We start from the raw sequence: 15435 nt of genomic DNA on the forward strand, positions 1-15435 counted from the left end.
ATGCTGTAACGTAACAACATTTGGAAAAGGTCAAGGGGTCTGAATGTTTTCCGAAGGCACTGTGTGTATATATGTGTATATATATATATTTATTATATTTATATAATATATATTATATTTATATATTTATGTAACCACATACACATTTTAACAAACACATAAACCCTCTCAAATTCCCCTCATATCTTGGCATGCCAACATTTAGCAAACTATTATTTGTGCAGAGATTGTGTTACTTTATAACAGTCATTTTCAGGGAAATGTATTTTAATTCAATTCATGAATTGAATACAGAGGTGCATGTTTCAATTCATGAAATTATTTTCCATCGTTTTTCCTGATATGATACATTGAATAAAGGTAAATAAATCTGAATCTGATCAAGAAAAACAATCTCTCACAAATACACATAACAAGGTAGCATCTCCAATGTGTTGAGAGAAATAATGCAATATGAGTTTACCTCAGTATATCTGGCTATCAGTATTCAAATACACACTGAGGCAAATTTTGCATTATTACTTCATTGTCACAGAACATAGAATCTGGAAGATTGTGTGCAAAATGATGAATCCATTCTCTGATAACATTACATATTTCAAAACAATTGAACACATTGGATATGGATGAAGTATGATACATTTGACAATGACAATCACTACATTATCATTCTGCTCGTTATACAGTACTTCTAAGGACCAACATAAAGGCTCTGCAACGAGTCTTCTGCCATTCCCCTGGCACTGCATGACCCCCTTTTAACTATGCTGTGGGGTTCAGGGTCCTTTTAGAATGCATGGCTAGTTGGCTACAGAGTAGAACAGTTAGTACATAATCACACAACAAACCATAGTGTATGGCACAACAAACCATAGTGTATGGCACAACAAACCATAGTGTATGGCACAACAAACCATAGTGTATGGCACAACAAAGCATAGTGTATGACACAACAAACCATAGTGTATGACACAACAAACCATAGTGTATGGCACAACAAACCATAGTGTATGGCACAACAAACCATAGTGTATGACACAACAAACCATAGTGTATGACACAACAAACCATAGTGTATGACACAACAAACCATAGTGTATGACACAACAAACCATAGTGTTTGGCACAACAAACCATAGTGTATGACACAACAAACCATAGTGTATGACACAACAAACCATAGTGTATGGCACAACAAACCATAGTGTATGACACAACAAACCATAGTGTATGACACAACAAACCATAGTGTATGACACAACAAACCATAGTGTATGACACAACAAACCATAGTGTATGACACAACAAACTATAGTGTATGGCACAACAAACCATAGTGTATGGCACAACAAACCATAGTGTATGACACAACAAACCATAGTGTATGGCACAACAAACCATAGTGTATGACACAACAAACCATAGTGTATGACACAACAAACCATAGTGTATGGCACAACAAACCATAGTGTTTGACACAACAAACCATAGTGTATGACACAACAAACCATAGTGTATGGCACAACAAACCATAGTGTTTGACACAACAAACCATAGTGTATGACACAACAAACCATAGTGTATGGCACAACAAACCATAGTGTATGACACAACAAACCATAGTGTATGACACAACAAACCATAGTGTATGACACAACAAACCATAGTGTATGGCACAACAAACCATAGTGTATGGCACAACAAACCATAGTGTATGACACAACAAACCATAGTGTATGGCACAACAAACCATAGTGTTTGGCACAACAAACCATAGTGTATGGCACAACAAACCATAGTGTATGGCACAACAAACCATAGTGTATGACACAACAAACCATAGTGTATGACACAACAAACCATAGTGTATGGCACAGCAAACCATAGTGTATGACACAACAAACCATAGTGTATGACACAACAAACCATAGTGTATGGCACAGCAAACCATAGTGTATGACACAACAAACCATAGTGTATGACACAACAAACCATAGTGTATGGCACAACAAACCATAGTGTATGGCACAACAAACCATAGTGTATGACACAACAAACCATAGTGTATGACACAACAAACCATAGTGTATGACACAACAAACCATAGTGTATGACACAACAAACCATAGTGTATTACACAACAAAAATATTATGACAATAAATAGGCACAATAGAACTTAACTTTCCAAATTTAGACAAATAAACTCAGCAAAAAAAGAAACAGCTCTTTTTCAGGACCATGTCTTTCAAAGGTCATTCGTAAAAATCCAAATAACTTCACAGATCATAAATGTAAAGGGTTTAAACACTATTTCCCATGCTTGTTCAATGAACCATATGAATGAACATGTACCTGTGGAATGGTCGTTAAGACACTAACAGCTTACAGACGGTAGGAAATTAAGGTCACAGTTATGAAAACCTAGGACACCAAAGAGGCCATTCTACTGACTCTAAAAAACACCAAAAGAAAGATGCCCAGGGTCCCTGCTCATATGCGTGAATGTGCCTTAGGCATGCTGCAAGGAGGCATGAGGACTGCAGATGTGGCCAAGGCAATAAATTGCAATGTCCGTACTGTGAGACGCCGAAGACAGCACTACAGGGAGACAAGACGGACAGCTGATTGTCCTCGCAGTGGCAGACCACGTATAACAACATCTGCACAGGATCGGCACATCTGAACATCACACCTGCGGGACAGGTACAGGATGGCAACAACAACTGCCTGAGTTACACCAGGAATGCACAATCCCTCCATCAGTGCTCAGACTGTCCGCAATAGGTTGAGAGAGGCTGGAATGAGGGCTTGTAGGCCTGTTGTAAGGCAGATCCTCACCAGACATCACCGGCAACAACGTCGCATATGGGCACAAACCCACCGTTGCTGGACCAGACAGGACTGGCAAAAAGTGCTCTTCACTGACGAGTTGCGGTTTTGTCTCTCCAGTGGGATGGTAGGATCAGCGTTTATCATTGAAAGAATGAACGTTACACCGAGGCCTGTACTCTGGAGCAGGATCGATTTGGAGGGTCCGTCATGGTTTGGGGCAGTGTGTCACAGCATCATCGGACTGAGCTTGTTGTCATTGCAGGCAATCTCAATGCTGTGCGTTACAGGGAAGACATCCTCCTCCCTCATGTGGTACCCTTCCTGCAGGCTCATCCTGACATGACCCTCCAGCATGACAATGCCACCAGCCATACTGCTCGTTCTGTGCGTGATTTCCTGCAAGACAGGAATGTCAGTGTTCTGCCATGGTCAGCAAAGCGCTCGGATCTCAATCCCATTGAACAAGTCTGGGACGTGTTGGATTGAAGGGAAATATTCTGGAATTTGCAGGGTGCCTTGTTGGAAGAGTAGGGTAACACCTCACAGCAAAAACTGGCAAATCTGGTGCAGTCCATGAGGAGGAGATGCACTGCAGTACTTAATGCAGCTGGTGGCCACACCAGATGATCCCCCTTTGACACATTATTCCATTTATGTTAGTCACATGTCTGTGGAACTTGTTCAGTTTATGTCTCAGTTGTTGAATCTTGTTATGTTCATGAAAATATTTACACATGTTAAGTTTGCGGAAAATAAACACAGTTGACAGTGAGAGGACGTTTCTTTTTTTGCTGAGTTTATGATACATGTGGTATGATGAATTGACTAATATTATCTCTGTACAGTTCTATGTACAGTTCTATGTCCTCATTATTTCAAATTAATTTGAGCCGTCCAATTGAATGTTCTGATGTTTTGCTCGTTTTGACACATTTATCGTTAATGTTCTGACTACCTCATTTCACCACATTAAACTGTCCTAACGAATTTTATGTCAGCAGATGATATATTAAAAGACAGTGTCCACGTACACCGTAGATCTTACAAACGATATTTGTTACAAACTCAACATCAATAATCCCAGGCAGCAAAAGCATTAAGAGTATTTTGCATGATGAGTATAACAAAGATTTTGGTTTCTCCATGGGATAGGTTTAGTCAGGCGATTCTACCTGACTGTTTTGGCCGATATCTCCTCACATTGACTGTCTACCGACAATGCCCCAGTGCCAGTTTATATTGCGTGCATGCTTTAGAAACCATATGACACAGCATAAGCATTTACGTCTTTCGTTTCAACAATTTCTGGGGTTATCCATACAGATGGGAACTGTTAGCTACCCCTCTCTCTGCCTAACTAACCCCTTCCTTACCCCTAATCCTTCTGCTCCAGAGAATGTAGGCCGGTTAGTCACGCCCGCCAAAAAACTCGAGGACACTATTCGCCTGGCCGAGCTAGTCATAGAGGTCCTTCAGCAGAACCAGGAGCATCATGCGGAGGTGAGTGGGTAACTCCTCCTCTTCTCCTCCTCTCATCCCTCTCTTTATCTATCTCACTTCTTTACCCCCTCCGACACCTGGGCACGGCGGAGGAAGTTAGCCTATTCCTTCCTGACACCTTTTCATGTGTAGCGCTGTCTTTGTGCATGGGTAACTTAAAAAAAATCAAACAAAAACTGTCATCAAAGATTTAATACACAGGTGGAAATCCTTAATGAGAGATGAATAATGGATGTTAACATTGTACCAGTGCAATAAGGAGGCATTTTAAAGTGGGAGAGTGGTGAAGTGTGCCGTTCCCTTCTCCACTGACTCAAAATTCATAACCCCAGTGCTACAATGCTACATAAAACATTGGTTACCTTGAAAGATGGTAATGCCTGATTTGATTTCAGCTTATTGTGTACAGTAGAGTACAGAGCATTACAGGTAGCTCTAATGTAGGCTAGCTGCTCCTAGTCATACTGTACAGTAGGCGAAGCATGCTCATTCAGTGTTACTTTAGCTGAGAAGCTGGAACATGAACTAGAAACTTCACTAAATAGGTTTCCCTTTTCCTCTGTATTTGCTTAAAAGTATACTAAAATGAATGTAAAAGCATGATGAGCATGTATAGAAGATCTACAGGTGATCCTATGGGATCAATAAGATGAATGCGGATAAGCAGATGTATTCTATCTCTCTGACATATGCTTGACAGGCTGCAGTCACAAGTTCTGGAGATCAATCGGTACAGTATAATTACTTCTCTTTCTCCTCAGACCCATCACCAACCTCCTCCCCCTATCTATCGCATGTTGGCCTGCACAGAGGCTGCCCTTAGTGTTATAAGGCTGAGGGAAATCCACTAGAGAGGGTGGCTGTTGTGTGTTGGTTCAGAGACATCAGCTAACATGCTGACTGTAACGCACCGCCGTACTATAGGCTGCACAACATCACGTTGATCATAGAGCATGTCCATGGGGCCATAGGGACTAGTCTTCTTCTCTCTAGCAGCATGTTGAAGTGACATATGCCACAGTATACTCTCTGTGGTTCTTTTAGGGTTTGATTGAATCCCCAAACTCCACCATGAACATAAATGTGTCTATCCTCTCCTTCCTCCATCCAGCTTTAAGTTCGGGTTTCAAATCGCGGTTCCCTCTCTTTGAACATTTAGAACATTCCTCCTCCTTCCCGGCTTCTCCTCTTCCATCTCTCTGCTTTCCCTCTTTCCGTCTAAGAATTGTTCCTCCACTCGTTAATCCTTTAAAGAAATGCTTGATGCTGTAGATACATTAATGTGACCATCCTCCCTGTGTTTTCACTGTCTGTATGATCGGTGATGTTCGCTCCCTGCAGGGCAAAGAGGTATGTGGTGAAGTTGAATGAGAACACCCCTCCCCCCCTCTAACCCTCTAATGGTTTGTGCATGTCCAGTAGATGCCCTGCCCCCATTTCTCTGACTTGTTGGTACACTCCAGGACTGCTCTTTTGGGCTTGTTGTATTGGGACTGTTGTGAATGATGGTGCCTGCTGTAGCACTGGAGCCTGTAACTTCTCTGGCTGAGATGGAGCACTGAGCTTGGGCATGCTTGTAGAGACCTGGGCCTTGCCTGTGTTCCTTTGCCCCAACATAGGATGGAGCATCCAGTTTACCTGTCCACCCCCCCCCCACACCCCCCCCATCCCCACCCACACCTCTCCCTGAGTCCACACTCTCCCCTGCCCTGTGTATGATGATGATAGTAATGATGATGATGGAGCACAGCTTGGTCTTCTGCCTGTACTGTAGTAGTCGTGCAGGGGGTGGGCATGTAAGTGGTCAGACAGGTAAGTGAGGACCTGACTGCAGTGTCGTCCCCCTGCGCTTTGCTGGCTATAGTCCCTCTAAGACAGATGTTTTTCCAGGGGTATCGATTCGATATGGAATAAAAGCATGCAGCATAACAGGAATGATTATTCGTCCTGTCAAGTTTTTCCAACAATGAGCAGATAACCCAAGCCCAGACTGCAAGCACAGCAGCAAAATCGAGAGAAGCAGAAAGGTCAATGGAAATAGACAGTTGACAGTGCATGGACATGACCCGTGTCACCTCTTTCTGGCCCACTAAGTACCAGTGTTTACTCTAACTAGTAGTCCCAAAATATCTGGGAAAACAATATCAAGAACACTGGTTTATCCAGAAATTGTCCCTCTGGAAACCCTGTAGCTAGTAGAGAAGCTATGTGCTGCAGTCTGCGGTCGGTGTGCCTACTTCCTGTTATATGGCTGAGAGCAGTGCATGGACATGACCCGTGTCACATTCACATCTAATGAGGAGTGTTCTGTTGGTATGGCAATGATGTGAATGGTGGAAACGCGAGGTCCTTCCTGGTCCTGGTGAGCATGTAGGGACTTATCCACCTCAGTCTGCATGAGAAAAGGCACCCCCCCCTTCCCCGGCTGTGACCCTCCCTCAATCTAGAGATATCTGATCAATGAATAGAACAGAATGGATCAGCTTCATGATATTATTATGCTATTACCTGCTTTGTGTATAAATGTATTGTAAAATTGTTCTCACGTTGGTGGGAGGTTATCTAAGGTTTCAATTAGCCCCAAACCCTTTAGTCTTCACCAGAAAGAGCTGTGGATTGGTTTTACTCATTCTTAGAGAACACATGGGTTTGCAAGGCTACAGACAACCATTGCTATAGTTAACTGCATACAATCACTACATGTAATGGTCCACCTGCCTACACATGATATATCAGTCCACAATACTATGCTGGCGTGGGTTTGTTAGAGCTCTGATTAGCTCCAGTATGTGTGTGATCCTCCCAAGTCTGCTCTGCTCCCTCCCTGTCCTGCCTGCTCTACCCCACATCCTCACACCCTGACTGGGGCTTGTGTTCACCGTTCACCCCCTCCTTGGTTCTGTCCCTGTCCTGTCCGTGGTATCTGTGTGTGTCTAGGCTTTTGCCTGGTGGTCTGACCTGATGACGGAGCACGCTGAGACCTTCCTGGCTATGTACGCCGTGGACATGGACGCTGCTCTGGAAATCCAGTCTCCTGAGAGCTGGGACAGCTTCCCTCTATTCCAGCTGCTCAACGACTTCCTCCGCACTGACTGTATGTTTCATGTTTCTCTTCTATATACACCAATGGCTTTCTCCATCCAATAAACATTAAGGAACAAGTTGGACTTGGAATGTGAAAGGGCTTAATCACCCATTCAAAAGTCCCCCCCCCCCCCAGGAAACATAGATAGGCGTGGGATAGAGGAAAGGGGGATACCTAGTCAGTTGTACAACTGCATGCATTCAACTGAAATGTGTATTCTGCATTTAAACCAACCCCTCTGAATCAGAGAGGTGTGGGGGACTGCCTTAATCAGCATCCATGTGGGCTGGGGACAGCAAGGAGTCATCAGGCCAGGTAATCCTGAGGCACGGTCCCAGGTCCCAGGGCTCAGGTCCTCAGAGAGCGCGAGAGAGAGGGAGAAAAAGAAAGAAAGAAAGAAAGAAAGAAAGAGAAAGTGAGAGAGAATTAGAGAAAGCATACTTAAATTCCCACAAGACACTGGATATGACAGGAGAAATACTCCAGATTTAAAACACTGACCCTAGCCCCCCGACACATAAACTATTGCAGCATAAATACTGGAGACTGAGACGAGAGGTCGGGAGACACTGTGGCCCCGTCCGACTATACCCCCGGACAGGGCCAAACAGGTAGGAATATAACCCCACCCACTTTGCCAAAGCACAGCCCCACACCACTAGAGGGATATCTTCAACCACGGATTTACCATCCTGAGACAAGGCCGAGTATAGTAAAACAATAAAACACACACTGTACTGTGGCATACCCACACGGCTTGTCCTGCGCCTCTGAGAGGTTTATGCTATAACATCAACACAGTGTTTTTGCTCTCTCTCTCTCTCTCTCTCTCTCTCTCTCTCTCTCTCTCTCTCTCTCTCTCTCTCTCTCTCTCTCTCTCTCTCTCTCTCTCTTCTGCTTAGATAACTTCCCCTCTGTAGTGTTTATAGCAATAATAACAATCTAACCATATAACAATAATAATGTAGTTATAATCTCTCTATTCTCTCTCTTCTTCTGCTTCTAGATCACCTGTGCAATGGGAAATTCCACAAACACCTGCAGGACCTCTATGCTCCCCTGGTGGTCAGATATGTAGACCTGATGGAGTCCTCCATCGCTCAGTCTATCACCAGGGGCTTTGAGGGAGAGTCCTGGGTGCCTGTAAAGTAAGGGGCCGTCCTTCCTCACACTAACTGTCTAGTCTAGGAGAGGCCAGGAGGGAGACACTCCTACTAGACGACTATATTTAGGAGAGCAGTCATGTTGTTCAGTCCTTGTTGACCGCCTCAGAAAACTCCTCAGCCAGAACAGTTTGAGGAGAGTAAATAGATAAGGAGTTTATTTTCTGATAAGGAAAACCTATCCCAAAAGGCATTCATAAAACGTTTATTAGGAGACATAGGTCTCGGAAATGAGTTTTTCGAACTCCAGAAACAAATGAAACCTGAATATGATGGTAGCTATGACTCGTACGGTATTATTATTTAAAAATATATATATATTAGTTTTGTGATTGGAAGCTTCAAGCTTTCGCGGATATTGTGCGGTAAACTTGCAAAAGTGCAACAGGCAATACTGTGCCACATTCGGGACCCTCATCCCAGACTAGGTCGCATGTCGTTTAGTTGAAGTCAATCTCCAATATTTCCATCCTTTTGTTTTGTGGACTAAACCCTCATAGTGTGTGCTTTGAAATGTCACTAGGGATAGAAGCTCTCCAGTGTATTTTGTGTTGCTAACTTTCTCTTTTTCACTTTACAACCAATACTTATTGATTTGTCATGCCATTTACATGTGCGTTGCTTTCTTTTAAATGAAGCTCTTTTTACAGAAGCTCTAAACCTCAAAGGAAAATACATATTTATAGACAATAGGTCTTTTGGATAACTTTGCTGTTTTGCCTTACTGCTCCTTTTATATATATATATATATATATATATATATATATATATATATATATATATATATATATATATATATATATATATATATATATGCATACAATCCACCGCTTATTCTGAATGTAGTAGGTCCTCTTTTTGTATGTGCTTCAGAAAAAAAACTGCTTCTCTAACTGTTGCTCTTGTCTATGTGTTACTTTTACATATTATGTCTGAAGATGCTCTGTTTCTTTGTGTGACTTTTCCTCTTGTGTTCTGGATTTGATTACTTTTACTGCACAGTTTCACATGGCTTTGAACTGCAGCAGCATCTACATTGCCACTGTTCTGGATTTATTTTGTTCTTTTTGTCTGTCTCTTCTGCAGGAGTTTGACAAGTAATCTGCCCAATGTGAATCTCCAAATACCAAATGTCAACCTCCAAATTCCCAAAGTACCAAATCTGCCGCCAGTAGCAGGACTATCAGTTAACCTTCCAACAATGCCTAGTTTTTCCACCCCGACATGGATGGCTGCTATCTATGACCCTGAGTGTGTATTCAACTAGTTCACCTTAGATTTATGTACATCAGCATCGTGTTGCCTTGGTATGAAGATGTCCCCTAGATCCCCTTGTCGCAGGTCATTGACAATAGAAGGCCAAATTAAAATATTGATTTAGATTTTGAAATGTCCTTGCCAATGACCTGCTTAGGCATTATGTGAGGGAAGATAGCTTTGTTTCTCAACTACATAGGCTAGTGCACACCACACACATTACAAACGCATTACAGATACCATTCCGTTCCTCAAATAAAATCTGGAGTAAACAGTCTTTACCGATCATATCATGTTCATGCCAAGAGCACTGCAAGGGGGTTACGGACAGTAGTTTAGGCTTGTTTAAAGTTTAGACTTGTTTGTTCTTGAAATGAGTGGCTATTTGACAAGCTCTCATTTCCTCTCAACATGCATGCCGTTGAGCTGTGAGGTATAGAGATACAGATCCAAACCATGTTTCACTGGAGGTTTTGGGCTTGTTGCACTGAAATTTATTGTGACAGTGGACATTATGATAATCTGGAATTTTCTGTCCAATGTGTATCTCTCCGCCTCTCTCCTACAGTTTTCACTAGCTGTAAAGAATGCAGTGGTTAGTCCGTAGTGCTCATGAAAAGTTGACTGTACCAGTGATTGCTTATGGAAGGTACAGTTGAACATCGCATCAGCACCCTGTATGAATACTGCTGGTCCTGGCTCACATGGCTGTCTGTGGCCAGTGGGATAGGGTGGGCGGGGCCAGGTGGTCAAAGGGTGGGATCATAGAAATTGAATCACAAGAATGGACATCCCCATTCCAGTCAATGGGTATTTCTGTTTTAGTGGTTTTATTTCTATGGTCGGGGTGGGTAAGTGGGTAGTGATTCTTCCCGGTGGTAACTGGGTGGGTGGATTGTTCGCTCAATGCTCTGAAGCAACCACCACTTCAGTGGCAGCTGGCATCCAACGCAGTAGAGATCTGCCCCCTCTCCTGTCCTCCTTTCCTCTTCTCCTCCCTCTTTTCCTGCATCCCTCTATCCCAGTCAGCTCTACCCAGGATGGCAGCACCTTCAGACAGGACTGCATGGTGTGTTTAATAGCTACTGTACAATAGGATATACCCACCCTGTATCACCAGCCTGAGGACATTGGGGGAGTGAGAGAGTGGGCTGCTCTTTTGGAGTTTTATTTTCTGTGATTGATCGTGTATACTCCAAACAAATCCAAGTTCAATAGAGATAAATTAAACCTACGTTTGAACACACAATGATAGCCATGTTTCAGGACATGCCCTCCCTCACCTCTCCACTCCCCTGTGTTGTATTACAGACACAAGTCAGTGTGTGCGATATCTGCAGTGACTATCCTGCATGAACCCACTCCACACCTAAAAGGCTATTAATAACCAGGTGCTACAGCATGGTTATTGAAATGTTATGTTCAACCCTGTCCTCTTATTCTTCCCATACACTGGCTCTGTCTAAACTGACGATATGTTATTTATAATTGAATTTAGTATGAGGGAAACGACTCTGAAACAGTCGGCCGGTGTGTGGTCAGAATAAAGGACCTTTGACCCCAGTGTTGAGATGTGAATGACCAGCATCCTCCTCTACACCCCCCTGACCCCTCTATCTTCTGTGACCTTTGGTTTCTGACCTGTGTGTGTTTGGGTGTACCGTGGCTGTGCAGCAATGGCTCTGGGACGTCGGAGGACTTGTTCTGGAAGCTGGAGGCGCTACAGACCTTCATCAGGGACCTACACTGGCCCGAGGAGGAGTTCGCCAAACACCTGGAGAACCGCATGAAGCTCATGTCCAGCGACATGATTGAGAATTGCGTCAAACGGTGTGTGTGTGTGTGTGTGTGTGTGTGTGTGTGTGTGTGTGTGTGTGTGTGTGTGTGTGTGTGTGTGTGTGTGTGTGTGTGTGTGTGTGTGTGTGTGTGTGTGTGTGTGTGTGTGTGTGTGTACTGTATGTCAGGGTGTGTTATTATCTGTGTGTTGTGTCGGTATTGGTGTGTGTGGGGGTGGGTGTCTGTGTTTATTTCGTCAACAATAACTATGACGAGAAGTACTTGTCAACGACCTATTTTTCCAGACTAAAACTATGACGATAACGAGACGTGATGCCTTGGGAGGAAAAAACATCAATAATTATTACAAATTACTTTTCATTTTAGTCAACGAAAATGTGATGAGACGAGACTTCCAAGTGAGACTAATGGACATCTTTATTTGACACGAAACTCCTTTTCATCTGTTTTGTCCAATCATAAGCATGCATGCAGAATATTCGATGCAATCCTCTCATTGAAAGAATTGACATCTTTCAGTTGCGTGGTCTGATTGAGCTGATGTGCCCTGCTCTCACCCACACAGCTCCCAGGCGGTCACTTCAGTCAGTTGTCAATCTTTTGAAGTGATGCGAAGCCAGGACGCTTGACTTGTAACTAACCTCAACTAGAAACAATGTTTATGGCCTCCTGAGTGGTACAGTGGTCTAAGGCATTGCAGTGCTTGATGTGTCACTACAGACCCTTCTTTGATACTTGGCTGTGTCACAACCAGCCATGACCGGGAGTCCCATAGGGACTACAGACCCTCATTCGATCTCAGGCTGTGTCACAACCGGCCGTGACAGGGAGTCCCATAGGGCGACACATAATTAGCCCAACGCTGTCTGTGTTAGGGGAGGGTTTGGCTCATCACGCTTTAGTGACTCCTTGTGGTGGTCCGGGCTCCTGCAGACTGACTTCTGTCGTTAGTTGAATGGTGTTTCCTCTGATACATGCTTCCGGGTTAAGCGGATGGGGTGTTAAGAAGCGCGTCATGTTTCGGAGGACGCATGGCTCGACCTTCACCTCTCCCGAGTTGCAGTGATGAGACAAGGTCATAAAAGGGGGGTAACAATGTTTACTCTCTCTTACTTTCATGTAGGCTATTTTTGCTTTGAATAAATAACATGTGCGCTGTTATGTATTCATTTGTGTTGCCTAATCTTGCGCAACGGTCAGCAAATGCGAGTTGTGGTTGCTTTTTTCCTATGGAAAAAACAAATGCCATGTGTTGATTATTAGGAGTACAGTAATACTTCTGGCATTTTAGGAAAGCTCAAATGATCCCCTTTTCAAGAAAACCACTGTTATTTACCACCCTTGACGGTTATGATGGTGAGGAAATCAAAGCTGTAAATTGTTTAACCTGTTTATTATAGCCTCAAACTCATTAACCATAACGCAATGTTAACTATTCATGAAAATCACAAATGAAATGAAATAAATATATTGGCTCTCAAGCTTAGCCTTTTGTTAACAACACTGTCATCTCAGATTTTCAAAATATGCTTTTCAACCATAGCAAAACAAGCATTTGTGTAAGAGCATTGATAGCTAGCATAGCATTAAGCCTAGCATTCAGCAGGCAACATTTTCACAAAAACAAGAAAAACATTCAAATAAAATAATTTACCTTTGAAGAACTTCGGATGTTTTCAATGAGGAGACTCTCAGTTAGATAGCAAATGTTCAGTTTTTCCAAAAATATTATTTGTGTAGGAGAAATCGCTCCGTTTTGTTCGTCACGTTTGGCTAAGAAAAAAAAAACGAAAATTCAGTCATCAAAACGCCAAACTTTTTTCCAAATTAACTCCATAATATCGACAGAAACATGGCAAACATTGTTTAGAATCAATCCTCAAGGTGTTTTTCACATATCTATTCGATGATAAGTCATTCGTGGCAGTTTGGTTTCTCCTCTGAATCACATGGAAAAATACATGCAGCTGGAGATTAAGAACCAATTTCGACGGAGGACACCAGGCGGACAACTGGTAAATAGTCTCTTATGGTCAATCTTCCAATGATATGCCTACAAATACGTCACAATGCTGCAGACACCTTGGGGAAACGACAGAAAGTTTAGGCTCGTTCCTGGCGCAATCACAGCCATATAAGGAGACATTGGAACACAGCGCCTCAAAAATCTGGCTCACTTCCTGTTTGAAGTTTCATCTTGGTTTCGCCTGTAGCATTAGTTCTGTGGCACTCACAGACAATATCTTTGCAGTTTTGGAAACGTCAGAGTGTTTTCTTTCCAAAGCTGTAAATTATATGCATAGTCGAGCATCTTTTCGTGACAAAATATCTTGTTTAAAACGGGAACATTTTTCATCCAAAAATGAAATACTGCCCCCAGAGGTTCAAGAGGTTAACCTGTAGCCAAGGCTTTGTACCCTATATGGTTCAATATAGCTGTCATGGGTTAAAATCTGCCACAATATCAATGTAGGCAGCTAAGGAAGACAAGGGCCTAGTCGGAAAAGGTTATCTAAATGTGAACATGATAAAGTCAGAGGTAGCCTAAATATGATTAATTTATTTTCTTATTTATTACAAAAACCACAAGGAAGGGGTAACATTAAAGTATTCGAACATGAAGGACAAACAATACAGCATCAAGACACTATCAAGCATGTATGAAACTGTCCGCAACAGAGCCATCCTTATTGTGTGAGGGTGTTTGTGCATGATAGTGATATAAAATATACGTCATAGTGTCCTTTTTCATGATCACAATCTTGTGAAACCCGAACCCTCCAAGATCCCCCTACAGTTCCCCAATAGCTGTCCCTCAACCATTCGAGAACCCTCGCACAGTGCCCCCCCTGGAATATTAAAAAAATAATAATAATACAATTAACTCCATTCCCCACCCCCAAGAACCCCCCAATGCACCAACAACTAAGAGAATGAACTAAAGAGTAAAAAGGAAAAGACAGAAGAAAACAACAATGCAAAACAATATATAAACAAAATAATACATTTAAAACAAAGGACATCAAGGACAACTGAAATCATAACAGCAATGCCAACTGTATATGTTTGTGTGCATGTCTGGCACTATTACATGTATGTGTGTGTTCTTGTATGTGTTTATTGGAATGAGAGTGTGTGTATATGCATGTGTACAAACACCTGCACGGCATCAGCCTCAGGCAAACCGGCATTAGTTGTAAAAACACTTCCACGTAGTGTCATTCAAATGTACTAATATTCATTATTTAATAGAAAAAACTGCACTGACTATTACCAGACTAAAATAGCTGTGACTAATACAAGACTAAAATAGCTGTGACTAATACAAGACTAAAAGAGCTGTGACTAATACAAGACTAAAAGAGCTGTGACTAATACAAGACTAAAATAGCTGTGACTAATAAAAGACTAAAAGAGCTGTGACTAATACAAGACTAAAAGAGCTGTGACTAATACAAGACTAAAATAGCTGTGACTAATACAAGACTAAAAGAGCTGTGACTAATACAAGACTAAAAGAGCTGTGACTAATACAAGACTGAAAGAGCTGTGACTAATACAAGACTAAAAGAGCTGTGACTAATACAAGACTAAAAGAGCTGTGACTAATACAAGACTGAAAGAGCTGTGACTAATACAAGACTAAAAGAGCTGTGACTAATACAAGACTAAAAGAGCTGTGACTAATACAAGACTAAAAGAGCTGTGACTAATACAAGACTAAAAGAGCTGTGACTAATACAAGACTAAAAGAGCTGTAACTAATACAAGACTAAAATAGCTGTGACTAATACAAGACT

General features: G+C 42.3%; 1 protein-coding gene across 1 annotated transcript in view; it reads left to right on the plus strand.

The window, feature by feature from the left end:
- The window catches only part of LOC124003037 (calcium-dependent secretion activator 1-like), a 155949-nt gene that overhangs the window by 132552 nt on the left and 7962 nt on the right, over positions 1-15435 (plus strand). The window contains 7 exon segments of the mRNA XM_046311007.1: positions 4227-4333; positions 5034-5063; positions 5675-5683; positions 7271-7427; positions 8425-8566; positions 9668-9832; positions 11513-11668. Of these exon segments, the coding sequence (XP_046166963.1) occupies positions 4227-4333; positions 5034-5063; positions 5675-5683; positions 7271-7427; positions 8425-8566; positions 9668-9832; positions 11513-11668 (766 nt within the window).

Source organism: Oncorhynchus gorbuscha, linkage group LG18 (genome assembly GCF_021184085.1).
Source record: "Oncorhynchus gorbuscha isolate QuinsamMale2020 ecotype Even-year linkage group LG18, OgorEven_v1.0, whole genome shotgun sequence".
NCBI classification, from domain to species: Eukaryota; Metazoa; Chordata; class Actinopteri; order Salmoniformes; family Salmonidae; genus Oncorhynchus; species Oncorhynchus gorbuscha.